At 38.1% G+C, this 24,271-nt stretch overlaps 1 protein-coding gene across 4 annotated transcripts in view; it reads left to right on the top strand.

Annotated features, from left to right (window-relative positions):
* Window positions 1-22,310, top strand: part of LOC113036237 (neprilysin) — a 34,071-nt gene extending 11,761 nt beyond the window's left edge. For all 4 annotated transcript variants that reach the window (XM_026192443.1, XM_026192446.1, XM_026192445.1 and 1 more), the window contains exons 5-23: window positions 7,809-7,889; window positions 8,313-8,408; window positions 8,512-8,630; window positions 8,778-8,846; window positions 9,303-9,437; window positions 11,610-11,711; window positions 11,843-11,979; window positions 12,127-12,220; window positions 13,086-13,214; window positions 17,051-17,149; window positions 17,271-17,348; window positions 17,564-17,667; window positions 18,022-18,080; window positions 18,179-18,298; window positions 18,669-18,802; window positions 19,227-19,292; window positions 19,818-19,913; window positions 20,197-20,273; window positions 20,469-22,310. In XM_026192443.1, coding sequence (XP_026048228.1) covers window positions 7,809-7,889; window positions 8,313-8,408; window positions 8,512-8,630; window positions 8,778-8,846; window positions 9,303-9,437; window positions 11,610-11,711; window positions 11,843-11,979; window positions 12,127-12,220; window positions 13,086-13,214; window positions 17,051-17,149; window positions 17,271-17,348; window positions 17,564-17,667; window positions 18,022-18,080; window positions 18,179-18,298; window positions 18,669-18,802; window positions 19,227-19,292; window positions 19,818-19,913; window positions 20,197-20,273; window positions 20,469-20,568 — 1,895 coding nt within the window. In that variant the 3' untranslated portion in view covers window positions 20,569-22,310. The remainder of the gene's footprint in view (window positions 1-7,808; window positions 7,890-8,312; window positions 8,409-8,511; window positions 8,631-8,777; window positions 8,847-9,302; window positions 9,438-11,609; window positions 11,712-11,842; window positions 11,980-12,126; window positions 12,221-13,085; window positions 13,215-17,050; window positions 17,150-17,270; window positions 17,349-17,563; window positions 17,668-18,021; window positions 18,081-18,178; window positions 18,299-18,668; window positions 18,803-19,226; window positions 19,293-19,817; window positions 19,914-20,196; window positions 20,274-20,468) is intronic.
* Window positions 22,311-24,271: the final 1,961 nt, after the last annotated feature.

Here is a 24,271-nt window from a genome sequence, read left to right as displayed (position 1 = left end):
TGATGTGCCAGCAGGAGGCTGCTACTTTGATTTCAGAAAGCAATCTAAGATCTAATTAAACATTAACCTGAGTAAACACTTTCCAGATCCGTTGAAGGTTTTAGTTCAATTTGTCTGCTTCTTATTGAACGCAAGATATTATTTATTTTTAAAACTATAATTAGAGTCAAAAAGGATGATAGAGAGGGGTGTGCCTTAGGTGGGCTTACCTGGTGACTGACAATTTGCCACAAGGCCCCCCTGTTCCTTTCTTGTGACCTCTATTTTCTAATAGCTAAGATGATGACAGCAAAAGCAGTCAATGCGGCAACCGTGGTTGGGAAGCGCATCTGTAACCGGAAGGTCGCCGGTTCGATTCCCAGGCTCTCTGTCCTGGTCGTTGTGTCCTTGGCAGTAGGCGGTAGACACTTTACCCTACCACCTACCGGTTATGGCCAGAGGGGCCGATGGTGCGATATGGCAGTCTCGCTTCTGTCAGTCTGCCCCAGGGCAGCTGTGGCTACAGCTGTAGCTTACCTCCACCAGTGTGTGAATGAATAGTGGCATTGTAAAGCGCTTTGGGTGCCTTGAAAAGCGCTATATAAATCCAATCCATTATTATTAATGCGAGGCCTCATAATGGGAGTTTTCTATCCAATGACTATATTGGCTATGTGCATCTTTTATGTACATTCTATTAACAAAACATCATTTGTATTAACTAATTAGTATTAATATTAATTGTAATTAATATTTAATTTAAACAAATGGAGATTTAAAGTGCAGTTGTTCAGCCTATTTTAGTTTAAACATAAGTAACACAAAATAGTTTTTTTTCCAACCTAATTGCTTCAAACGTTTTATTTGTGGGGCAGCTGACCCTCAGAATAGCTCCTCTGCCCAGATATTTCCCAGCAATAGCACACAGAGAGCAAACAAAAACCTGACTAGCCAATTTCACTTAAACAAAAAATAAATAAAAACTCACTGGGCATATGGAGTAGAAATGTATTTTTTCAGAAAAAAAGCAGAATGATTTCCTACCATCCTTTCGCCTAGACCACAGGGGGTTGAATCATAGGATGTTCTGATTTTGATACTCTTTTCAAGTCTGCCACTGATTGGCTAGAATTATGGCTCTAGACTACTCTGTGACATTTAGAAAAATATTATGGTTTTATGCAATTGCTTCTTTACAACATTAACCGATAGAAGCTTCTCCAGAATATTCTTGAGTACACGGTCTGATATAATATCTTTTACCTGAAAATGTACAGCATTAGCAAAGCCATGAAAAAAAAGACAAAGAAATTTTAATTAGGAAGTCATTTTCAGATATATCGCAAACAAACAGTCTTAGATAACACATTTCAATAAATTTTAGCTGAATGGGAACAGGAGACGGGGCTGCCTCAGAGAAGCTGAGATGTTAAAGCTATTGCATAAAATTTTTAAAGCTAATCTGTATTCCTTTGGTAAAGACGTTTCCTCGCAGTGGGTTTATTGTCCCTACAAATGTGTAAAGCAGGAAACTTAGAGTCTGAAAACACTTTTGACTCATTTCAGTCTTGACTTCATTTGCAATTTCTGCTCGTAATATACACTAAGTACATCCTTTATAGTCATGTATTGTAAGCAAATCCAGCTGCACTAAAAACACTGCAAGTGAAATGCCTTGTGGAATGAAAAACACTCAGGGATAAAATGGCAATGCAGAGGGTAGAAACTCTAAATTCGGATTCTGTATCATGCTGAGTGGTTTGGTTCAAATTGACGTGACGTCTCAAGCAAACATCAGGTGGCACAAAATCCATTCTCAAATAAATCCAAATACACACATAAGGGGTGATAGAAAGTGTGTCTGTTTGTTTGTTTGTGTGTGTGTGTGTGTGTGTGTGTGTGTGTGTGTGTGTGTGTGTAGAAAAGAGAGTGAAAGGGTAAGCCTTTGCTGTGGTTAAACATTAGCGCCAGGCAGTCAGTAATCCAATCACACACACATGATCTGTGCCCTTTTGCAGGAAGCGCCCTGTGAAGGGTCTCTATCTCAGGACATCATTACAATTAAATGAGCACATAAATAGTGCACACATGGTAATAAGAAAATGGGAGGATTCGAAATACGAACACGGTATAAAGAGTCTGAAGTGAAATGCAGTTATGCAAGAAGTGAAAACAAGTAGACCTATGAGGGAAAAAGGAAGGAAATTACTTTAAAAAGTAGCAAATGAACCAAAAAAAAAAACCCACTCAAAACTACACACTGAGCATTTGGTGCAAAATTCTAGCCTGTGTTTGTATTTGGATAAATGATGTTCTCTGTGTTTCAGCATACCAATTTTGAAAGAAACTAATGGATACAACATCATTATGGTGGAATATAGGAGGATGAAGAATATACTTGTCCCTCACCTGATCTCAGTCCGATTGAGCTGCTGTACCATTTAATTAGGTGATAACAGCCTACTCAGAGGTGGGGGAGGCAGTATCTGAGCCACGTTAATTATATCTTCTATTTTCCGAGGCAGATCTATAGATAACAGTGCTGTGCTGTGATCCAAAAACACATATAAACATAAAATAAGCACAATAAAGAAACCTCTAAGTTGGTTTTATATGTCATTTTAAATCTAACTCTCTCATCAGTTGGGCTACTTGTAGGTCTGTGTATAGTAGTCAGGATTTCCTTTGAGGATGTCAATACTGCCACCCGGAGCTGCTGGTTCCTGCTATATTGTTGCCCACTCTTATAGATCTTCCTTTTAAAGAATGCTCCTCATGTTCTTAGTAGGCTTGAGGTCAGTGGATGGTGGCTGTCACAGCGTGATTGTTTTCCTTTTTATTCCAAGGGGTAAAGGATGTTTTGTGCAGCAGGAGATAGAGATACCATTTGAAAAGGTATCTCTTGGAATCATTTCATGTTTTGTGGAAATCTTTTTATGACTCTTCTTTAACACTAGAATGAACCAATTATAATTTGATGGTCACTGGTACAAACCACAGAAACCCATATGGCAAACAAACAAAAAAAGCTGTGTCCAAGGATTTCTGAATCCAACCTTTTCTCATCACATACTAATGTGTGTAATGAGTGGCTGGCTTTGCACATCTCTCACCCCCTTACTCACCCGTTATGAAAGCTTCAAAGGCACTCTTTTGCACCACATTTAAACCTAGTGGTGAGGTGTCATTTTCCTACATGCAGGATTACTGTTGTGAACCATGACCAGCTGTATTCATTGTCTAACGATAACACGTGAGTGACAGTGTAAGTCAAAAGCCCAATGGAAGTCAGATGCTGAAAATGAAATAATAACAATAATAAGAAAAGAAAAACCTCCGGCCATCCCTGAGTCACAGGAATATCAACCTTTGAAACAGAACTGTTATCTTTCTCTGCCACAGCTGCTGCCAAAACACTTTGTGTGTAAGGAAGAGATGCCAGCAACATGTGACAGATCAGCAGTATTTGATGCACTGAGGTAATAATGGGTCACCAGAATCTGTAGAAAACAAATTTAATCCAAACTGAATTTGCAGAAACAAAGAGTGAAACTGCTCAAATATGTATTTTGCAGACCTACTGCTTATAAAGGGAAAAAAAGGATATTTCATATCAGATCTTGATAAATTAAATATTAAAGTTGATAATCTTTCCTAAAAAAAAATGAATTGTGTAATTTATGGAAACCCAGATCTTTAAACTGTAGAGAGCTGCATTGAAAATCCTTTTTTTTTTGAGCAGTTAAAAAAATCTAATTTGTTCTTATTGTTATCTTTTCATATCAACCCAACTCATAGTGACAGGATTGTTGTCCTTTTGGACTCAGGGGAAAGTTGGCTGTCAAGCGCCCGTGTAATTTAAACTCCATCCTCTTTCCTGTATTGATCCTGGTGTGTCACTGAGCTGTGCAGCATGATGGTGTATATCTGTTGATGCAATATTTATAAGATAACTTTATAATTGTCAGGAAGCTTTCAGGTCATGTTGAGCTATGTGACGGCTTGTCAAAGTCAAAAGGTTATCAAAGGTTATCTTTCTAACACATCCTACCTACTTAACCACCCACTGAAGAGTTTACTTTTGATAACACAGAAATTGCTCTCCTTGGATAATGTCAAAACAACCAGGAAGAATAAAACAAAGAAAATATCATTTAAGCTTTTGAAATGTTGGTAGCATTTTTTGTCAGGGATATTTTGTATATCCTTCTTAGATCTTAGTCAAAATCTCTGCAGCAACACAGCACATGATTTATATATTATTTCATTTCTTATTTTTTATGAGTTTTGTGTTGTCAGAAAGAAAAAGCTAATTTTCAGACATCAGGGTGAGTGCAGCACGGGAAGTAAATTATGTCATCTACTAATTGGAAGGTTGGTGGCTCGGTCCTTGGCTACTCCCAGTCTGTGTGCCAAATATCCTCGAACAAGACACTAACCCCAGATTGCTCTCTATTGCATCCGTTGTAGCATGAATGTGCGTGAATGTTTCTTTCCAAGCTCTTGAGACTGTGTGTGAATGTTAGATAGAAAGCATTCACAAAAAAGTGAATGGGTGAATAAAGCGCGTTGAGTACAGGTAGAGTTGAAAGGTGCTCTATAAGAGCCAGTCTGTTTACCATTTACCATGCAGGTTATACATGCTTGTATTTGCCGAATATTTAGTCTGCTACACTAAAAGCCATGGGGAAAATGACCTTAAATCCTTTCTTTTAGACTCAAGAAAGGAGGATTGTACTAACCAGACAGTGTTTGCACAGCTTGTCTTTGTGGCTATCAACAAGCGGAAGTTTATGAATGCAGAGGAGACACACAGTCTGAAATACTAAGCTAGCTATACCAATGAATTCTTCCATTAAATCTTCAAAAAGCCATCCCTGAGGGACTAAATGTTTAAACATGCTACAATAATCTAAATGAATGACTTCAATCGTTCACTCTTGTTGTTTAGATGACTGGTTCTCTAGACAGCAGGCCAGTTCTGAGAAGCCACGAGTTCATGAACGGGCATTATCTCTGTAGTTCGGTCTGTAGCAGTTTCTCTTTGGCTGTACCTTGGCCAAAAGTTTTTGTTAGTTATCTGTGTGCACAGCATTGAAAGAGCTAAATCTACTCTGTAGATACTACTATAGATGTTTTGTACTTCACTTGTCCAGTTTCCTCTATTGTTTTAAGGACACGCTGCAGACTGCGCTGGGATATGCCAGGTTTTCACCTAGCTCCTTGGGAATCACCTTGTTGGTGCAAACATGTTATTTTATGCCTAAGAAACAGTGTTATCCTTGGCATTTTACATAGGATTTAACTATAGAGTTAGGAACAAATGATGTGTTTGTACGACAGGCTAGTAACAAAATACCTAAAGACACCATTTAAAATGGGTTCTTTGCTAAGCTCTCTGTTCTGTGTAGACACAACACTGGTTCATCCCTTGAGTTAGGTGTTTTTTTTTTTAATGCATGAATCATACACAGTGTTAAGGGCTAAAAAACTAACAAACAATGGTTAGGTTAAAGGACTGGACTGAAAATAAGAGAAAACGAAGCCCATGTCCCACGAAAAACTTTTAAAAAGCTTTGAAAAGTGTAGCTTAAAACCATTTAAAATAATTACAAGAAAGTCTGGGTCCTCAGAAGCAAAATATAAAGAAATGGGTGACACAAGACTTTTGCACAGCACTGTAGTTGTAAGCACGTGCATTTGTACTGGTATTCACAACAAACAACTACTACTTGTAGCTGGGAAAGGTGTTAGTTGTAGACAGATATGAACCTGGGTTACAGTCTTTGAAAGGTCAGTGCACTAGCACATTAAATGCACTATCTTGTGCTGAAAATGTAAATGCACATATAGTCCTGATGAGATACATTTTCAAAATGTGAAATACATAAAGGCTGCTTCTTTCTCTTGAGTTGTCATAAACAATAGCAACAGCAATCATAAGTGCAGCTATTTACATACATTCCGTATGTAGACAAAGCATATCACAAGGCACTTAGACTTGAAAGACATTTACATCATGTATTATTCATGATACAGGCCATATAAAGCAACTATACAGTTGATGAACAGAAACAAAAAATCTAAAAGCTGGGGAAAAGTTGAGACTTTTTTCGATGGAGAAAAATAAATGTAATTATGTTTGCTTTTTTTTGTGATACCAGAATATCTTTAGTCTACATCATGTTGTGTCCCTACATTGTTACAATGTTTCCTATCACTTCAATGCACTCAATGCGCTCACCATCTCTCTGATTTTTTCTTCAAGGTTCCCTGAACCACCCCTAGAAATCCCAGCATACTAGTTGAACTGCAGTGAAACATTATGACGTGATAGTCATGCTCATGAATTTATCAGCGTAGTGCAGGGAGAGTTAAGTTCTTCATATTGTTGGTGCTGAATGACAAACCAGCAGCTGGACTTGAGCTGAAGTTTCAGATACCTCCTGTGTAGGTGTAAGGTTTTGTTATTTTGAAGCACCGAGGACACGGACTCTGTACCGGCATCACATAACAATAAACTTGCTTTAACCACAGCGGTTTGCAGCAAACACAAAAATTACTGACTGTGTGGGTGTTTGAACCTTGATGATGAGAAAATGTATTTAGGCACATCCTCGTGTTGCTCCTGCTCGTGTGCTGCTGCTGAAAAGTGACAGCAGTTCCTGTAGGAATAGTTACACTTTAAAGCTACAATATGCAACTTGGTGCCTTGAGGCGGCACAGGAAAAGAGTATTGGTCCCCATGCCCTCCCCCTCAGTTTAGCAAGTTTACACCCCAACACTTATCACTCATTTTGATTAGCTGTCTACCTAGAAATGCTGTCTAGCCTGAGGCTGAGCTAACTGGCGTCCATATGCCCACAACAGGTGTTGAAGAGGCAATGAACGCAGGTAATAAAACAAGCGCTGGTGCTCACTCTTGTTTCCAAATGGCCCTTTACTGCCACACCTTCAGCTTTGTTGCACCTTGATTTCTTTCCACCTCTTTTCGTCTGCTCTGTGCCGTAACTCCCATGCCAAAAGGTATTTGTGACAAGCACAGAATAAAATATGCATTTATTTTTACATGATTTTGCATGATAACATTTATCATGCCCATTTAAAAGATGGGAGCTAGAACACTATTTATTTATCTGTTTACTCATTGATTTATTTATTCATTCAAAGTAAAACTGGTTGTTCACCTTATTCACATTTTGACAGTGTATTGATGTGTTAGCTTTGCTCTTGGGGCACCTGGTATATCAAAGGAAAATTCCAATACACACTATGTTGCTTGTGTTTTTATATAACATTTAAAATAAAAATGATCAAAGCTTTGTTTTTGTCTATTTTCTGCAAACCTAAACTACCTTCAGAAGACCATTTATTCTGTACTTGTTTATGACTCAAAAAAATGCACTTTCTGAATATTTTTTTCATAATAATTATTCAGGTTGTTTTTATTTAGAGAGAAATAAAACAATTAAATTGAAAAGAACAGCTGTGACATGTTTTTCTTCTTAGAATAATTACATTTCTTCTGTTTTGTCACCGGTTACTATCTAGTGCAAAGGCTTTATATCATAATTTACTTAGTGTCGCCATTTTCTGACAAAAGGACCGAAAGCATCCCTTAATTAAAATAAATAAAATGCATACGCATGACAGCTGAATTCTTGAATTTTTGAATCCCCAGAGATAAGAAAAATAAAACCTCTATGTTGTACCTGAGGTTATATGCACCCAACTACTCCCTCTTTCCTTATTGTGCAGTGAGCAACTTTGCTTCTTCATCTTTGTCTGTGATTGTTTGCTTCATGCTTGCTCTGTTTCTTTATTTGAAGGTGTCCTTGAAAAAACAGTGGAGGGGGAAGCTGCTGCTCTCACCAAGGCTAAGACCCTTTACAAGTCCTGTACCAATGAGAGTGAGTCAGCAGGCAAAAGACATTAACACGCTATGCCTTTTTAGATCTTCTATTATCCTAATGTGAACAGTCATTTTGTAAATTGCTGTTGAAGGTTAAATGTTTCTTATTCAGTTTTTGTGTTGTCTATCAACAAAACTGTCATGAAAATATACATGAATCATCAATTTAAAAAAAAAAAGAACTGCAGTAGTTCAGCTTTACATGATTCAAATGAATGCTTTCTTCAGAAGTGATTTGCTTTGGAAGCCACATCAATAAACTCCTCTAAGGCCTCTGAATTGCCACAGGTTTAGTATGTACTTGATAAAAAGCAATACAGTGGTTGAATTTCTTTTTAATTGATTTTCACAATTTTATGGGTAGAAAATAAATGTATCTACACCGCAAAACCTATTTTCTTTGATTTTCGCTTCTAACTAGGTTTAATTGAGCTGAGAGGGGGGAGTCCTCTGCTTGACATGCTGCCTGACGTGTCTGAGTGGCCTATAGCTGTTGACAACTGGGAGACCAATTATGGTAGAGAACTTTGGTTCTTTTTCAAGTGTCATTGGGCATGATGTTATTGATGCCATTTCTTTCTTTTTACTTCTTTTTCACTTCTTTTTTCTTATTTCTTCAGGGAGAACATGGAGGTTGGAGGACGTTATTGCCAAGTTGAATGAGAAATATGGAACTCTGCTCTTGGTTAACTTTTTCGTCGGCACTGATGACAGGGATTCAACCTCGCATATCATTCATGTAGGTGTATGCCTGTGGCAAGGAAAAGAACTCACCTCCCTCTGTTCATATTCAAAAAGCCCTCATGTCCCTCTGTTCACTGAAGGTAATGACTAAGCCTTTATTTGGCTTTGATACTGAAAATAAATGTCTTCTTCTCCTTGCCAGTTTGACCAGCAAACAAGCCTTGGCCTGGTGTCCAGAGATTACTATGCATGCACTGGTCCTTATGCAGAGGTCAGTTTGCATGTTTACATGTATACAAATCCACACGCCAGTGCAGTGCAGTTAAAGCGTTTTAATCAATGAATAATGAAAGCAGTTCCAACTATTCACCTGAGCCCCTGGATTTCATGTCCCTCCGAATTTGTTCCAAAAAAACCACAAATGATGAGGCTATCAGCCGAAACATCTGTTCACATCAGTGCACAAATAAATTTTATTCCTACTCTTAGAAATGTAGTGAGTTTGTATGTGATGAACGAAAACACACATAATGCTGATAACTCTATCTCAATCCAAACCAGATGTGTGAGTGGAACAGACGTCCGTTGCTCTGGTTTCACTTTACAGCTTCCTATTTTGCCTTAATTGATATGCATGTTTGCTATAGACAGACTTTGTATCAGTCAAATCTTGATTTAGTCAGTGGTTACTGAAATCAGTGAGTTACAAGTTGTGTTTATTTTGCAGGCATGTCGGGCCTATGAGCAATTCATGATTGACCTGGCTAAGCTGATGCGCAAGGACCGAGGATTAGCGATCAATGAAACTCGCATTAGAGAGGAGGTGACACGAGTTATAGACTTGGAGAGAGACATTGCTAATGTAAGTATGGATTTGTGCTTTGCCGTTTTACAAGTAGAAATATGAATTCAAATACTTAAGAACCTCCTGTACTTTTCAAAATATGCCTATTATGGCTTTGAGAAACCATGGGAAAGAGATCTTGTTTTCAGTAATGCATACTGTAGTTCAAGCCTGCTCAGTTCCAAGTATTCATCCAGTTCCAAGTCTGATTATGATCAATAACTGAATGTAAAATAATTCCCGGTCCACTGCGAGAAGTGTGGTAGATATAAAATAGATATCGTCAAACTAAAACTGGCTAGTTGTCACTGGGCACTGTTGCTAGTGTAGACTTCCTGGTGGTTGAGAGCTGTCCATAATGAAACAGCTAGCAAGATTATGTGGCAAACTGAACTACACCACAATCAAAAATAAACCTCTTTCTCACATCTTACCCTTTTCCAATGATAAGCAACAGAAGACGTGTAGTTAAACACATATCATTTTATAAAATATGAAATACACCTTTTTTTCTGAGCTTCTTCATTCCCGTTCTCCTTGACCTATGTGCAGATAAGGGAGTGACATTTTCTTCTTGTTAGCTGAAAGAGAATATTTTTCAGGTAATGGAAAGAGAGACATTGGGATGTCATTGATTTAAAACTACTGTTAGTGATGCAAAGCAGGCTGGTATTAAGCTAAACTAATCTCAATTTTGAGGCTAGTGAATGAGGTGACAGCCATTGAGACTGAATAGTACAGTCAACTAAAATATTACAGAAGAAAGTTAACCATAACCTGGAATGGTAACTTGGAGTAAACTGTCAGTAATAAAGCAGTAAAATAGCAGATACCTTAATAAGCAAGTCAACATAATGAAAAACACTTGCACATTTTTGAGGAGATTCAGTGAGTTGCCTCCTTGTGAAATCCAAGATTTTCTGAATCATACCTGATAGAGCTCACTGACCTGCAGTTAAATGTAGAGCTGCAGGCTGTGGTGACATAATTACTGTGATCATTTCAGTATATAGAGTGTTACGGATTCAAATATTGGGGATGGATACAAGAGGAAAAACCACAATAACAACACTGGTCCGGCCGGGTTGAGTCAAACAATGATTTTAATGATCACACGCGTGGGAGATGGACACCGTACGCAGACAGCATCAGATCTTAAAATGGTGGAGCATTGATCAACCTCTTATAGCCTCTAGTGGCCCCCACCTAATCATAAAAGCCTAAACATTCACATTCTTTCTCTCACACAGCGCCTAAGCTACGACCTTGGCTCCCTGTTTATCTGCTCCTGCTGAGATGGGGCAGAAAACTCCAGCATGTTCTGTTCTCTTCTAATCAGACAAATAAGGCGATGACTTTCTGCGAACAGTATTTCTTATAACTCAGCAGTATAATGCATCATAAAACAATATCATTCATTCACAATAAATCAGCAGTCTAATGTAATGCAAATCAGTTTAACAAATGCAATAGTTATCACCTTCTTCTAATTCAGGAGAATAATGCAAACTAAAACGACATAATAATTCACAATCTTTATTTAGGGGTATAACATGGCATAAAATAATATTATAATCCCACAAGAGGCAACCTACAACGGATGTAAGTTAAAATGCAGGCAAAAACTTTAGCAGGGCAAAGACTTTGTGCAGGTTCAGTAGCTTTATCTTTCTGTCTAAGCTGGTACTTCTTGACAGACTGGAAAGATGATGGTTCAAAGGTTCCTTCTTCCTTCTGTATTCTAGTTCTGTTTTTTTTCATCTAACTTAACACAAAAGGTTTCTGTTAGCAGGATGACCCTCCTGTCATCCATTTGTAGACCAAACCTCCCTCCTCTGTGTGTGTGTCTGTGGTTCCAGTCTGTAGCAGCTGATGTCTAAAACAAGCTGTTAACCAGCCTGATCCCAACACCGTGACTTTTCATCAACAGTTTTCCACACTCTGTGTTTGTCATCCTAGTCTGTTCTGCTCTGCTCTCTGCCATGCTTCACTTCTCCTCCACTCAGCTGCTGGCTTTTACAAGGCAGTCACACCATTCGCGCTCTGACATTTACAGAGCCAAAGCCTCCTGGGACGCCAAATACTTTTGATGCTGCTGGACCTGCACTGCAACTGTACGCATGTGTCGGGAAACAGGAGGGTTGTGACAGCATTCTTGACTTTTAGCCCCTCTGTCTTGCTCTTTCCAAGGCTACTGATACCCCAGAGGATCGTAACAACCCGGTGTTGCTTTACAACAAGATGGAACTGGGGGACCTGAACGCCAACTTCACCCTTGAGGTTGAATCACAGGTAAAAAAAAAATTCTTTATGTACCACAGTTTGCTGTTTTCATTTCACATAGATACTTCTTTCTCATCTTTATCTTCTTCTCCTCTTTATCTCTGGGGGGATTTAAAAAAAAACAACAACTCCTTTTGAAGCTATTTGACTGGAGTTACTTCACAGCTAAAATAATGAATACAGTCAACATCAGCGTCCCTGACACAGAAAAGGTCATAAACTACTCGCCCAACTATTACAGAAGGCTCAACCTGATCTTGGCCAAATACACCAAGAGGTAGGTGTGTTCATTTAAGTCTGTATCTGTGATGGAGTATAAAAGCCTGTTTTTGTCTCTAAACTTGTGGGGGAGGGAGTGCACAGTATTGATAGCTTTGTGTGAGTATGATTGCTTTTTTCTCAACATGTTTCTGTCTACTCACAGGGATCTGCAGAACTACATGGTGTGGCGTTTTGCTATGAACATGGTGGTGGGTCTTAGCAGAGCTTACAGAGACACCAGGAAAGCCTTCCGCAAGGTATACGTACAGGACCTTGATGCTGTTATAGTCCATGGAAGGTCCTGTTTGCAGACACTGCTGCTTACCTAAGTTATTAAAAGAAATGCAAACAACACAGGGTGCAAAGCAGTTAAAAATGTTTGCAGTAATGTTCCTGCTGGTATGGGGCTAAATGACAATACTTATGCTTTGAATTAAATGCTAAAGTTAGCATAGGATCATGTTTAAGATGCCAACATGCTGATCATTTGCAGGTTTGTTTACCACTGTCACCACCTTGCTGGAATATGTGAGCATGTTAACACTTGGTAATTAGTGCTAAACAGAAATGATCTAAACCACAGTTACATTAGCACATAAGGCTGCTTCCAAATGGTTATTTACTGCACTTTTTTGCTACTTTCATAAAGCAATATCAGTTACCTTAAGCTGATACAGTTTATCTTCTAACACTGACAAGGCTACTGGAAAACCATCTAAGGTTAAAACATGTTTGAGATTTGTCTATGCAACATGCAAAATAGGCACATTTTTAGAAATTAGAAGATTTTATATTTTTGGGGGGGGGGGTGTTAAGAGTTTTCATTTTGAAAAATTCTTTAAAATAAAGTGGGGGATGGGAATCAAACCCTACCGCCACCCACACACCTATTTAATTGATGCTAAAACTGCAGTATCAGTCAGGCTCTAATAAACAGTCGATTTCAACACGTTGCTTCATTCATATTCTTCCTCCATGCCTTAAAAATCTTGGTAATCCTTTTTCTAATCTAATCATTTCCCCACTGCCCCATTTCCTATTGCCATGAGCCTCTTTAAACAATATGCTGACCAGTTTATCCTTCATCTTTAATTGATCTGTGCCTTGTTACTTTCCCTGCAGGCTCTGTCTGGTACGACGTCAGAGGCAGCAGTGTGGCGACAGTGTGCTCTGTACGTCAACAACAACCTGGAAAATGCTGTGGGACGACTTTATGTGCAGGAGGCATTCTCTGAAAAGAGTAAAGAACTGGTCAGTAGAAGGTGCATTAGGCTTTGTATTGTTAAAACACATTAGACTCAATCAAAGATAAAGAGCTCTTGGAAATATCCTTCATTAGACAAGATACAATCTCTGTAATGGAATTCCGCACCTTGTTTATTGAAAGCTGAAACTGATAATCTAAAAATGCCTCTGCAGGGCATTACAAGAGGAGTGTGGACGTTTATGTATTCAGTTAGTCATACATACAACAAAAAACATGTGTTTCAGGCACATCTGATGGAGAGTATTTTGACACCCACTTGTGTTTTTGTCACATTTGTGTCTTGTCTATCAGAATACTGTAGTTTTTGCTTGCCTCCACTCAAAGCAGCTGAACAAGGTGTCCTTGTTAGCATGATCACACCACCCACACTGTAAATTCAAACTGCCTATGCATGTGTATGTGTGAGCTGTGGCATCTGACATTGTGCATGTGAATCAATTTTTATTTGCGACCATGTACAACTTTCAAAAATAGAAATACATTATTGTACATTTCTGTCATATCATCAAGAATTTTACAGTATCTTTGTATGGCAGTACATCCCCTGATGCACACAGTACACACATTTCATTGTGACTAACTGACCTGCAGCTGCCACACTTTCTTTAAGTGACACAGATACAGTATCTTTTTGATATGTTCTTCTTTCCTTTCAGTGCGTACTTTAGGTAAATTGTTGTTTTATACTGCTGCTATTAGTATACCATCGATACAATATTTACTCATCTGCCACTTTATAAACCAAGGTATGCAGAAGAGCATCTCAGAGGTCACAACACCTCAAATCTTAAAGCAGATGGGCTACAGCAGTAGAAGACCACAATCGCTGCCACTCCTGTAAACTTAGAACAGGAAACTGAGGCTGTAACTTACATCAGCTCATCAAAACTAGACAATAAATGATTGGAAACATGGTACCTGGTCTAATAAATCTCAGTTTGAAAGCATGGTTCCACCTTGCCATGAATCAATAGCACAAGCTGCTAGTGGTGTAATGGTGTGGGGGAAATTTAATGATAGACTTTGGGGTTTTAAATTAAGTGTCATTTAAACACCATAGTCTATATGTATAGTCTATCTATCTTCTGATGTTTTTTGTGTTCCAACAGAATAACACACTGTATGATAAAGCTGGTTTATTGAACATAACATCACCAGATGTCAATACAATAATAAACCACCCTTGGGACAGGGTTGAATGGGATATATGCAGAAACAAATCTGCAGCAGCTGATGCTATCATGTCAATATAGCCCAAAATCTCTCAGGAGTTTTTCCAGCATCTTGATTAATCTAAAAATTAAGGCATGGTACTAGAAAAATATACCTAATAAAGCGGCCAGTGAGTGTATATATGACTTCTCAAAAAAATAAATAAATAAATAAATAAAAGGAAAAACCCTAACAAAAGTTATTATTGCAATGAATAATTTAATTTAACCAACCTTTCAGATGTAATTAGCAAATCTTATATATAATATGCATTCAGAAATATATTTCGGCTAAACATGTCATGGTTGCGGCTGTGTGCAGGCAGGATGAGGACCCAAACGCAAGCTCACGGAGGCAGGATTGAACTCAAAACACAGCTTTATTGCTGGACAGAAAAACCATACAAACTAAACTGGAAACTATAACATATTGCACGGAGAAACACACAGCCATGAATGAGGGAGAACGTGACACAGAACTGAGGGAGACACAGACATAAACACACAGAGGGTTAATGAGGGAAGTGGGAGCGCACGGGGAACACAGGTGAAACTGATAATCATAACAAGACACGGCAGGAGTAAACGCAACACTGACGGGAGACTGTCAAAGTAAAACAGGAAGTACACAGAGGTTCAGACAGGAGGAGAGAGAGCCCGGGGAGAGCACAGACATAACGGGCTGGGGAAAAGATGGAATAAAACACAAGGAGGGGAAACGGGGGCTCACAGATACACAGAGGGTAATCAAATAAGCAACATCTTAACAGAACCTAGGAACCACGGCATAAATAAAGAACAAAATACAAAACACATGGAAACTAAGAATACTGGGCCAACATGGCCCAGGACCATGACAAAACAACACAAACACTCACAAATCAAATAAGAGGAATGTTTCCAGCACTTTGTTGAATCTGTGCAACAATGATTTAGGACAGTTCTGAAAACAAAAGAGGATCCAAACTGGTACTTGAAAGGTGTACCTAAAAAATTGACCAGTAAGTATATATGGTATATAAAGTAATTCAAAATAGTTAATGTAGATGGTAAATATGTAACTCTGATACGTTGAATTACAATATTTTTCATTAGATTGTTGCTAAAGCGTTACATTTCTAAGCATCCCTCTTTTTAATACGATAAGGTAACTTTGGGTCCAACTGTCTACTTTTCCAAACTCAGTCCATGTGGACTAAATCATGGTGAATGAAAAATATCTATTTTTGAGCACTTTGCTAGCTTTGGGTAGATAATGCACCTAATTTGCAGCACTGTGTGACAAAGAAGCATAATCATACTAAAACTTTGACTAAAAGAAAAAAACCAACAACTGGAACACAGCGTATCCATGCACACAACACTATCACAAGTATGTTAAAAGGTTTTTAGAAAAGCCTCTTAAGTATAATCGCTGCTGGTTTGTCAGCAACCACAGTGTGCTCTCCAAGTCGTCACGCATTATGTTAGCTAGGGCTCTGCTAATGTGATGAGAAGCTGGTGTGCCTTTTGTCTGCCTACTGTGGCCTCAAAATAAATCTGTGGTTAGAGGACTCTTGAAGGGTGACCTTTGATGTCTCTGAAGTTATTTTTTTTTTTAATTTCCTGTTTCTGTTCTCTTTGCATTTGTTATTTGGTGGCGATTCATTTCACTTTCATTTGAATTGTCCCAGTTGTGTATTTGTTGTGCTTGTGGCCAAAAAACCTTTGCCTTTTTAAGTCTGATGGCCAAAGTACAGGCATGGTTTGCACTGGTGCCGTCAGTCAGATCGTGAAAACATGTAGCTCAGGGCAAATACATTATAGAAACATGCACCACAGTTTTCACTGAAAAGTGAGCTTTTGATGTGATGACTGATGATTTTTGAATTTGCATAAGAAAATCTCATTATCTGAAGCTACTATTGCTCTGAAGCATCTTTTCACTTGCACTCGTTCATGTGTTAAATAAAAATAATATAACTGGCCTGCCTATCGCATGGATGCCGTTATGCTGCAATATCTCTTCTATAATTTAAATTCATAAAGCTCAGGATCATTCGAGTAACCAGAAATGAAACCCTAAAATGCTGAATGCATCTATAAGCGAATGTAGATTTTTAAAATATGTAGAGCAGTAGCATGATCAATAATGTATTTGTAACCATGCAGTCAAGGAGTGAAGACATCTACTGTAGAGAATTTTAAAACAAGATGAGACTTTTATATGTACAAAGAAATATCTATTTAATAATAATTTTCTTTTGGTAGTTGTAGTTGTTTTTAGTCACTAATGAAGCATATCTGATTATTGCCAATTTACAGCCAATTTTAACACTTGATAGAAAAAAATATGTCATGTTAAACTAATATCACACTTCTGAAAATGTCTGCCAAGGTCTCCTACACAGAGTGTAACCTGGAGTTGTTCTGCATTCATACGTGACTATGTAATAATGAGGCTTAATTCAGGGAAGTGCATTTTTATGAATTTGTTGCCCAGTATGTTGCAAGATTGCTTGGCATAACTTCAGATGACTTTTGATGATAGTCTCCTTCTGCAGTAAATCTGTTCTGACTGATATGATGAGGTTTTCACTCTTTGTTTGTGTTTGTGTGGTTTGGCTTAGATGGAAGAGATGATTAAAGGCATTCGGGAAGTGTTCATTAGTAACCTTGATGACCTGACATGGATGGATGCAGAGACCAAGAAAGCAGCTGAGGAGAAGGTATTGCTTATACTTTTAGCTATAACAGTTAATGATTGTTATACGTATAGCCCATTCTGAATTTCAGGATAGTTGATGGCTAAAAATGTTTGTTCAATTTTCTCAACCTATTCTTGTGCAGGCCCGAGCTATTCGGGAACGGATCGGCTATTCAGACAACATCATGGATGGCGAATATCTTAACAATGAGTACAAAGATGTAAGTATCTGAAAATATGCAACTGAGAATGTTTTCCTTCTTTCATGGAATCATTTCAGCAGAATACAGAGCGCCTTCATTGTAGCCGCATATCGGTTCTGTGAAAAATCTCTGTGAATTCCTGGCTTTTATGAGTTTTGCTGGAGAATATATGGCCAAGTGTTGATAGCTCTCATCTCGGCTAATCCTCCTGTTTTTCTGTGTGTTGGTGTTAGCTGAGCTACAGTGCAGAGGAGTACTTTGAAAACATCCTACAGAACCTGGAGTATGTGCAGAAGAAACGCCTGCGGAAACTCAGAGTAAAAGTCAACAAAGAAGAGTAAGCTTTCCATTGAGGGGTAGAATAAACTGCCTTATTCCAGATGTATATTAAGCTGCAATTATTACCATTTAAATTAGCAGTAATAAATCAGTTTTTTTCTCTTTTTGCCACTTTTGGTGTACCCCAGTATCTCACATTTAGCACAGTGCACTGATCATTCTCCCACACATACTCCTACCCACGTATAGAGTTCAGCTTTCCTCGGCTGGGAGGCTAACATTAGCCCAGCTATTAATAACTGCAGGTTAATTTTGATATATTTCATCAAACATGCATTTCACAGTAGTCTAGTGCTCTTTACTGTAGCAGTAGTGCTCTTCACTGTAGGTTAATTCCAACATCTTTCTCCAGGTGGGTAACTGGAGCTGCTGTTGTCAATGCCTTCTACTCATCCAGCAAAAATCAAATAGGTATTTCACATATATGCAAAGATTAAACTGCAAAAGACTAAAACAATACATATTTTATGTATTTGCTGATTTATTTATTTTACTTTTCTTGGTGTCAGTGTTTCCTGCTGGAATCCTTCAGCCTCCTTTTTTCAGCAAAGGCCAGGCTAAGTCTCTCAACTATGGCGGCATCGGCATGGTAATCGGTCATGAGATCACACATGGCTTTGATGACAATGGTATGAGTTTCCGCATTGTTACTCTTTGTTCCTCCCTGGGGCAGTTCTGGCAGACTGCATTGATCTTTGGAAAAATAAATTATATATATATGTAATAGATTTCCCCTTGTAACTGGTACCAGAAAAACATGTTTTGTAACACCATTTAGGATCTCAGAACTTTTTTTCCAACTTGGTTCTGCTTCAGAGATGAGAGGATTTATTTGTACTGACATCTACTGTTCACAAACACATAAATGTAATTGAAATATGCAACTAACATAGAATATATATGTTAGTTGCTATATGTTATATAGCATTTAAGTGCTCTTGATATTCTTGTTTTCTTGTTCATCAAGTTCAACCTGTCCACGTCCCATTCATTCTTTAGGCCGTAACTATGATAAGGATGGCGACCTGAAGGACTGGTGGACACCAGACTCAACACAGAGGTTCCTCGAACTGTCGAAGTGCATTGTTGATCAGTACGGAAACTTCTCTTGGGATCTCGCTAGTGGACTACATGTACGTTCATCTGAACTATATCCATCCTTCTTCTTTCTCTTATCAAATTTCCTCCCATATTTTCCCCCAATATTATCATGAACTTTACTTTATCTCATAATTTGCTTTCCTGTTACCTTTGCCAGCTTATCTGTTGGTCATTTTTCTGTCTTTCCACACATTTTGCTGCCTCATACCTTCTCTGCTCCAGGTGCCCTTAATATTTTGTGTTGACATATCAATGGCTCTTCCTCTCCTTCTCTTTGTCTCACCTTCTGTGTCCTTTTCTTTTGAACAATGCTTCTTTTATCCCTTGTGAAATGATTTCCTATATCCCAAAAGTTATATGTACGATTTGCTGAAATACAGAGGAAAAATTACAGCCTCCTTCTGTCCTTTTCCCCTGTCAATCTTTGTGTTCTATGTCCCTATATCGCCTCTCCAGTTAAATGGTAACAACACCCTCGGAGAAAACATTGCTGACAATGGAGGGATACGACAGGCGTATCAGGTAATGAGCCTGGAAAAAAAAAGAGAGAGAGAGAAAGTCTGTTTAAGAGGCCCAGTTTACAGATAAGAGAGGAGGTGATTCAGTCTGCAGCTTGCTATTGTCATCTGCTTTCTAACATTAATAGACTAGTTATTTTGTTAGGTCACAGGCTGGCTCATTAGCTATTGTAAACACAGCAATAAAGGACATAATGTCGCTGCTGGATGTATCAGTTTTAGCTTGGCAAAGCACAGAAAAGACATTCAAAGACTTGAATGCAACATGAAAGAGCAGGTATAGTATTTTCACATAAATTATACATGTCTAACAAAGTACATACACGGTACACTTTTTTTTCTTTCTCTTTCAGCGCAAAGTCTAGATTATTTTTCTAATTAATACGTAGATCTCAGGGAGACAGGATGGATCCATATGCATTTATTTTTCTGTCTGCAAACATGGTGACATAAGTTATGATTTCATAATCAGTGTGATTTTTGGATGTATTCAACATGACTGCTGGGTAAGATTGTGTCACTGATTTAGGCCTACAAGAACTACGTAAAGCAGCATGGAGAGGAACCACCTCTGCCTGGAATTGACCTTTCCCATGATCAACTCTTCTTCCTAAACTTTGCTCAGGTAATAGCCTTACTGTCTGATGCAGCAGTTGTTTGTTGAATAATAAGCCATTTTTTACACATGCATTGTAGTTCTGATCTTTCCTAGGACTGTAGGCAACATTAGAAAAATATCCTGCAAAATATGCATGCTTCGTGATGGATGGATGGATGGATGGATGGATGGATGGATTGGTGGATTGATTGAATGATGGATGGATTGATGGATGACTGGGTTAAGCAATGGATAGATGTGCAGATTTCTTGGTGCAATTCAGTGCATCCTAATCACTGTCTTTTTACAGGTGTGGTGTGGAACACATCGGCCAGAGCAAGCTGTTAATTCCATTAAAGTTGACGTACACAGTCCAGGGAAATTCAGGTAAACTCAAACCAAGAGTATTTTCTCTACATCAATCAGCTATGTGCTGCCGGCAAAGGGCAGAAAACAAATTACAATGGTAGCTAACATTTTAAAACCTAGACAAAATGATATGTCATGTTAATTTCACTTTCAAGTCCCCGTCTAATATAACAACTTCAGCTCCAACCATCAATCTCCTCTCTACGTTCACAGGGTACTAGGCTCCCTTCAGAATTTCCCAGAATTTGCCAAAGCATTCAACTGCAACAAAAGCAGCTACATGGTTCCTGACAACATCTGCCGTGTGTGGTGATTCACATACCTCTGGGATGGGTCCTCCCCATTCCCCTACAGTACCTCTACCCTCTGATTTTTGAAGAACTCACCGGGGGCTGCATTAAAATGGAAGCTTCCCTTAGCTCTTGACTGGATGGACCATGGCTGGTGGACTGACACTGCAGTATGCACTTCATCCAAGGACGGCAGCACACTGTACCCTCGTAGATGGATGGACTGAGCACTGTCTCTCCACCTCTGACACTGTAGTTCATTCATTCAGCCCAATTATTCTCCTACTCATACAATCACTTTGTATTTTTGTTTTTATTTTTCTCTCAATTTTTCTTGTTTTGCTTCTCATTTATGAGTCCAATGTGTATTTGTGAGTGCACATGTGAGTGTGTTTCAGTCTAAATTCTGCAAAAGTATTTGGCAGAAGAGCAGCAGACAGACAAATGTGCTCAGCCCACTGGCATATGAATACACCAGACACCCACTCACACTCATATACATGTAACAGGGCTGAACCACTCTATTGTATGTGGGACTGAGCTGTACTCTCATAAAACCTCAGCTGGTTTCAGCCTTCATCAACATGCTGATCCACTCTTCAGTGTACTCATAGTGTAATCTTTGGTCATCCATAAAACTAGATTAGATAAATTATTATAGAAAATCAAAAGTCATTTTATTATATAGAGCAGCGAGTATTTAATCGCGATCGCATATTACACAGTGCTGTTCTATAATCAATGCTAACATCTTTACCGCAGTTGGCAGGTGGCTGCTCTTCATTAGCACAACGTGGATTATAAACCAAAATGAAGTTTTTGCCTTTAAGATGACACCTGGTCATAAGTCATAAAGACGACAATCGACAGACACCAAACCCTTTTCGTTCTTCGAGACTCCTGAGTGTTTCCGTGTGAATGAATGTCTCTGTGTCTTTTCCAGTCTTTGTACGTCATTTGTTATAACTGCCTGCTGTTTGTCAAGCAGATTGGTATGCCTTACAGTTGTGCTACTCTGTGTGAGTGTGTATGTGCATTTGTGGGAGAACAAAGGATAAGAAAATGTATTATTAAACAAGTAGCTGGGCTTTTTCTCATGCTCGTTTGCTTTCTCGTTAAGAATTGGATGAGAAAATCAACACCACTCTCACGTCTCAGTGTTTTAGCCAGCTGCCATATGACTTAACTTAGCATAACGAGTGCAAAGAGCTGTCCGTGGTCTGTCCAGTTTATATAATAACCCCGGCTTGATTTCAGTAATTGCCACATTGCGTTTCATGTTTTTATCAGTACGAAAAGCCAAAGTCAAAAAAGAATCTGATTTTTAACAAACTCATGTGAGCATATTATTAAGCTTCCAAACTTTTGATAAGACATTGAATAAGTGTGTTCATAAAATGTTTAACTATTGAGAAGAAGCATAGTGATTTCCCATTTTTATCTTGGCTTAATCTTACAAAGTGTGCCATATAGCCAATGTTTTCTGTTTTTGTTTTAAGGTGATTATAAGCACAAAGCAAAAAGATTAAGCTTCTTATATAGTTTCAGAAACATTAAAAAAAATCACAAGTGCATCCATTTTTTGAATACAGGTGATTGTATTAAATCAGTAGAATTTAATTAACCATTTCATGTGGTTTTATTTTTTAATGTTAAATTGTAAGTTGAAAAAGCTAGAAAAGCTAGAAATTAGTGCAATGAATGATGTACATGATCATGTAGACCATGTAGACTGTATACGCCTTCCATGTCCAAACTATATATATATATATATATATATATATATATATATATATATATATATATTCAAGCTCCCAGGCCTTTGGTAGAGCACTACAGCTTGAAAGCTAAACTGCCTGCAGGGGCGAGCGGGAGATATATGTATCGATATCTATATAGAGATATATATATATCTATATATATATATATATATCTCTATACATCTATATATTGATATATATCTATATATCTCTATACATCTATATATATATATATATATATATATATATAGACAGATATTCTCAATGCTATTTGTGCTAGCTGTTTTTGTGTCTTTATTGGTCACTCGGTTTTCTTTCTCTCACTTTCAGTCCACTTGTAGAAAGACAGAAATACCTCAGTTGCCTGTATTTAGATACTTTCTAAGAATGACTGATTATCATCTTGAGAAGCATCTTTCTTTCAGAATAAACCTTTAAAAAACACAGTATGTCTGCAGACAGCTTGACTTATTATGTTCATGGGTGTTTTTGTTCTTTAGCTCAAATATATTTCTGAATGCATGTTATCTGGGATAGGAAGGACGTGCTAGTAACATGTGAAAGGTTGGTTAATCTTGTCAGAAATCCTTGAGAAACAAGAAATCAAAATTTTGGGCGAAGCTGAAGTCATTTACTACAATAATTAGCTGATGATATGTTTTTTTTTTTCCTCTTCTTCTCAGTTTTTCAGAAATGCCTAATTCTTAGAATAAACAAAGCACTGGAAACCTTACTTAGCAATTTTGGTTCATATTGACATGATAGGATGCCAAGAGAATATCTCCTACACCACTACATCCTGAACTGACATAACCGGGATGGATCAATGTTTTTATGTTGTTTAAGTCTGACCATACTATCTGAAATCAAAATCCGGTAGATTTGAAATAGTCAGACCAACAAGTCAACTTCTTCTTATCTATTCTAATGCTCGGTTTGACCATGTCTACATAAGTGCTGCCATGTAATTGGTTGATTAAATATTTGTGATAAAGAGCAGTTTAACAGGTGTACCTAATAAAATTGTGCAGAAAATCATTCAAATATTCTACATCAAAGCTTGAAATCTGCATTTCCCTGATGGCCTTGTAAAGATTAAAGTATGGACATACATTACATTCCACTCACACAATATTGTTGACTTGATGCGTGTATTATGAATAAAGTGGTTTATTTTTGAAATTTCCACAGAGAGGGCAAATATTTAATCTAAATGCAGCTTCCCCCACTAATTAGGCCTATAAGAATTGGGGGAGTAGGAGCTGAGTGTGAAGCCAGCCAAAAGTTAGTCACAATGCAAACAAATGAATGTGCAATATCTTTATAGCAGCTCCCAAGCTGCCTGCTAGTAAATATACCCCATGCTGCAATGAACTAGCAAGCACATTTCCTGGCACGGGGATGGCTTGCACCTTGGCTGAGACTAGAGAGGGAAACTGTCAGGGACGTACAGGGAATGAGAAGAAGAAGAAGAAGAAGGAAAACAACACTTCAGAAGTTCAGAGGTGAGCCAAAGAGAATTATAACGCACATGATGTGAGGGACAGGGATGCCAAGTAGGAGCACAGGAAATATGACCAAACTCTGAAGAAAAGTGTCAAAAATATCTTAAGAAAGGGGAGAGTGCTGCTGCAGGGGCAAGGGCCAAAAAACACATACTTGTGCAAATAGACAAAAAGTAAAGCCTGGAATTATTTTGTTTATGTCTTCATTTTTGTAGTTCTTCTTTACCACACTATAAAAACTTTCACGTGAGTGCATGCTTCTCATTGGCAGAGCAGACCAGAAGTATTTGGGGGTTATGCTGGAGTCTACAAAATGTCGCCAGTGTGTCAAACAGGGTGACTTTAAAAAGCAAGGACAAACTTTATTTAGTGTTTCTTGACTGCATAAAACAACAAACAGCCAACAAAGATATTTTCACCTGCTGCTTCTGGTTAACACATTTCTGCCCTATCTGAGATTC

The sequence above is a fragment of the Astatotilapia calliptera genome, chromosome 14 (genome assembly GCF_900246225.1).
Source record: "Astatotilapia calliptera chromosome 14, fAstCal1.2, whole genome shotgun sequence".
NCBI classification, from domain to species: domain Eukaryota; kingdom Metazoa; phylum Chordata; class Actinopteri; order Cichliformes; family Cichlidae; genus Astatotilapia; species Astatotilapia calliptera.
This window is presented reverse-complemented; position numbering and strand designations above follow the sequence as displayed.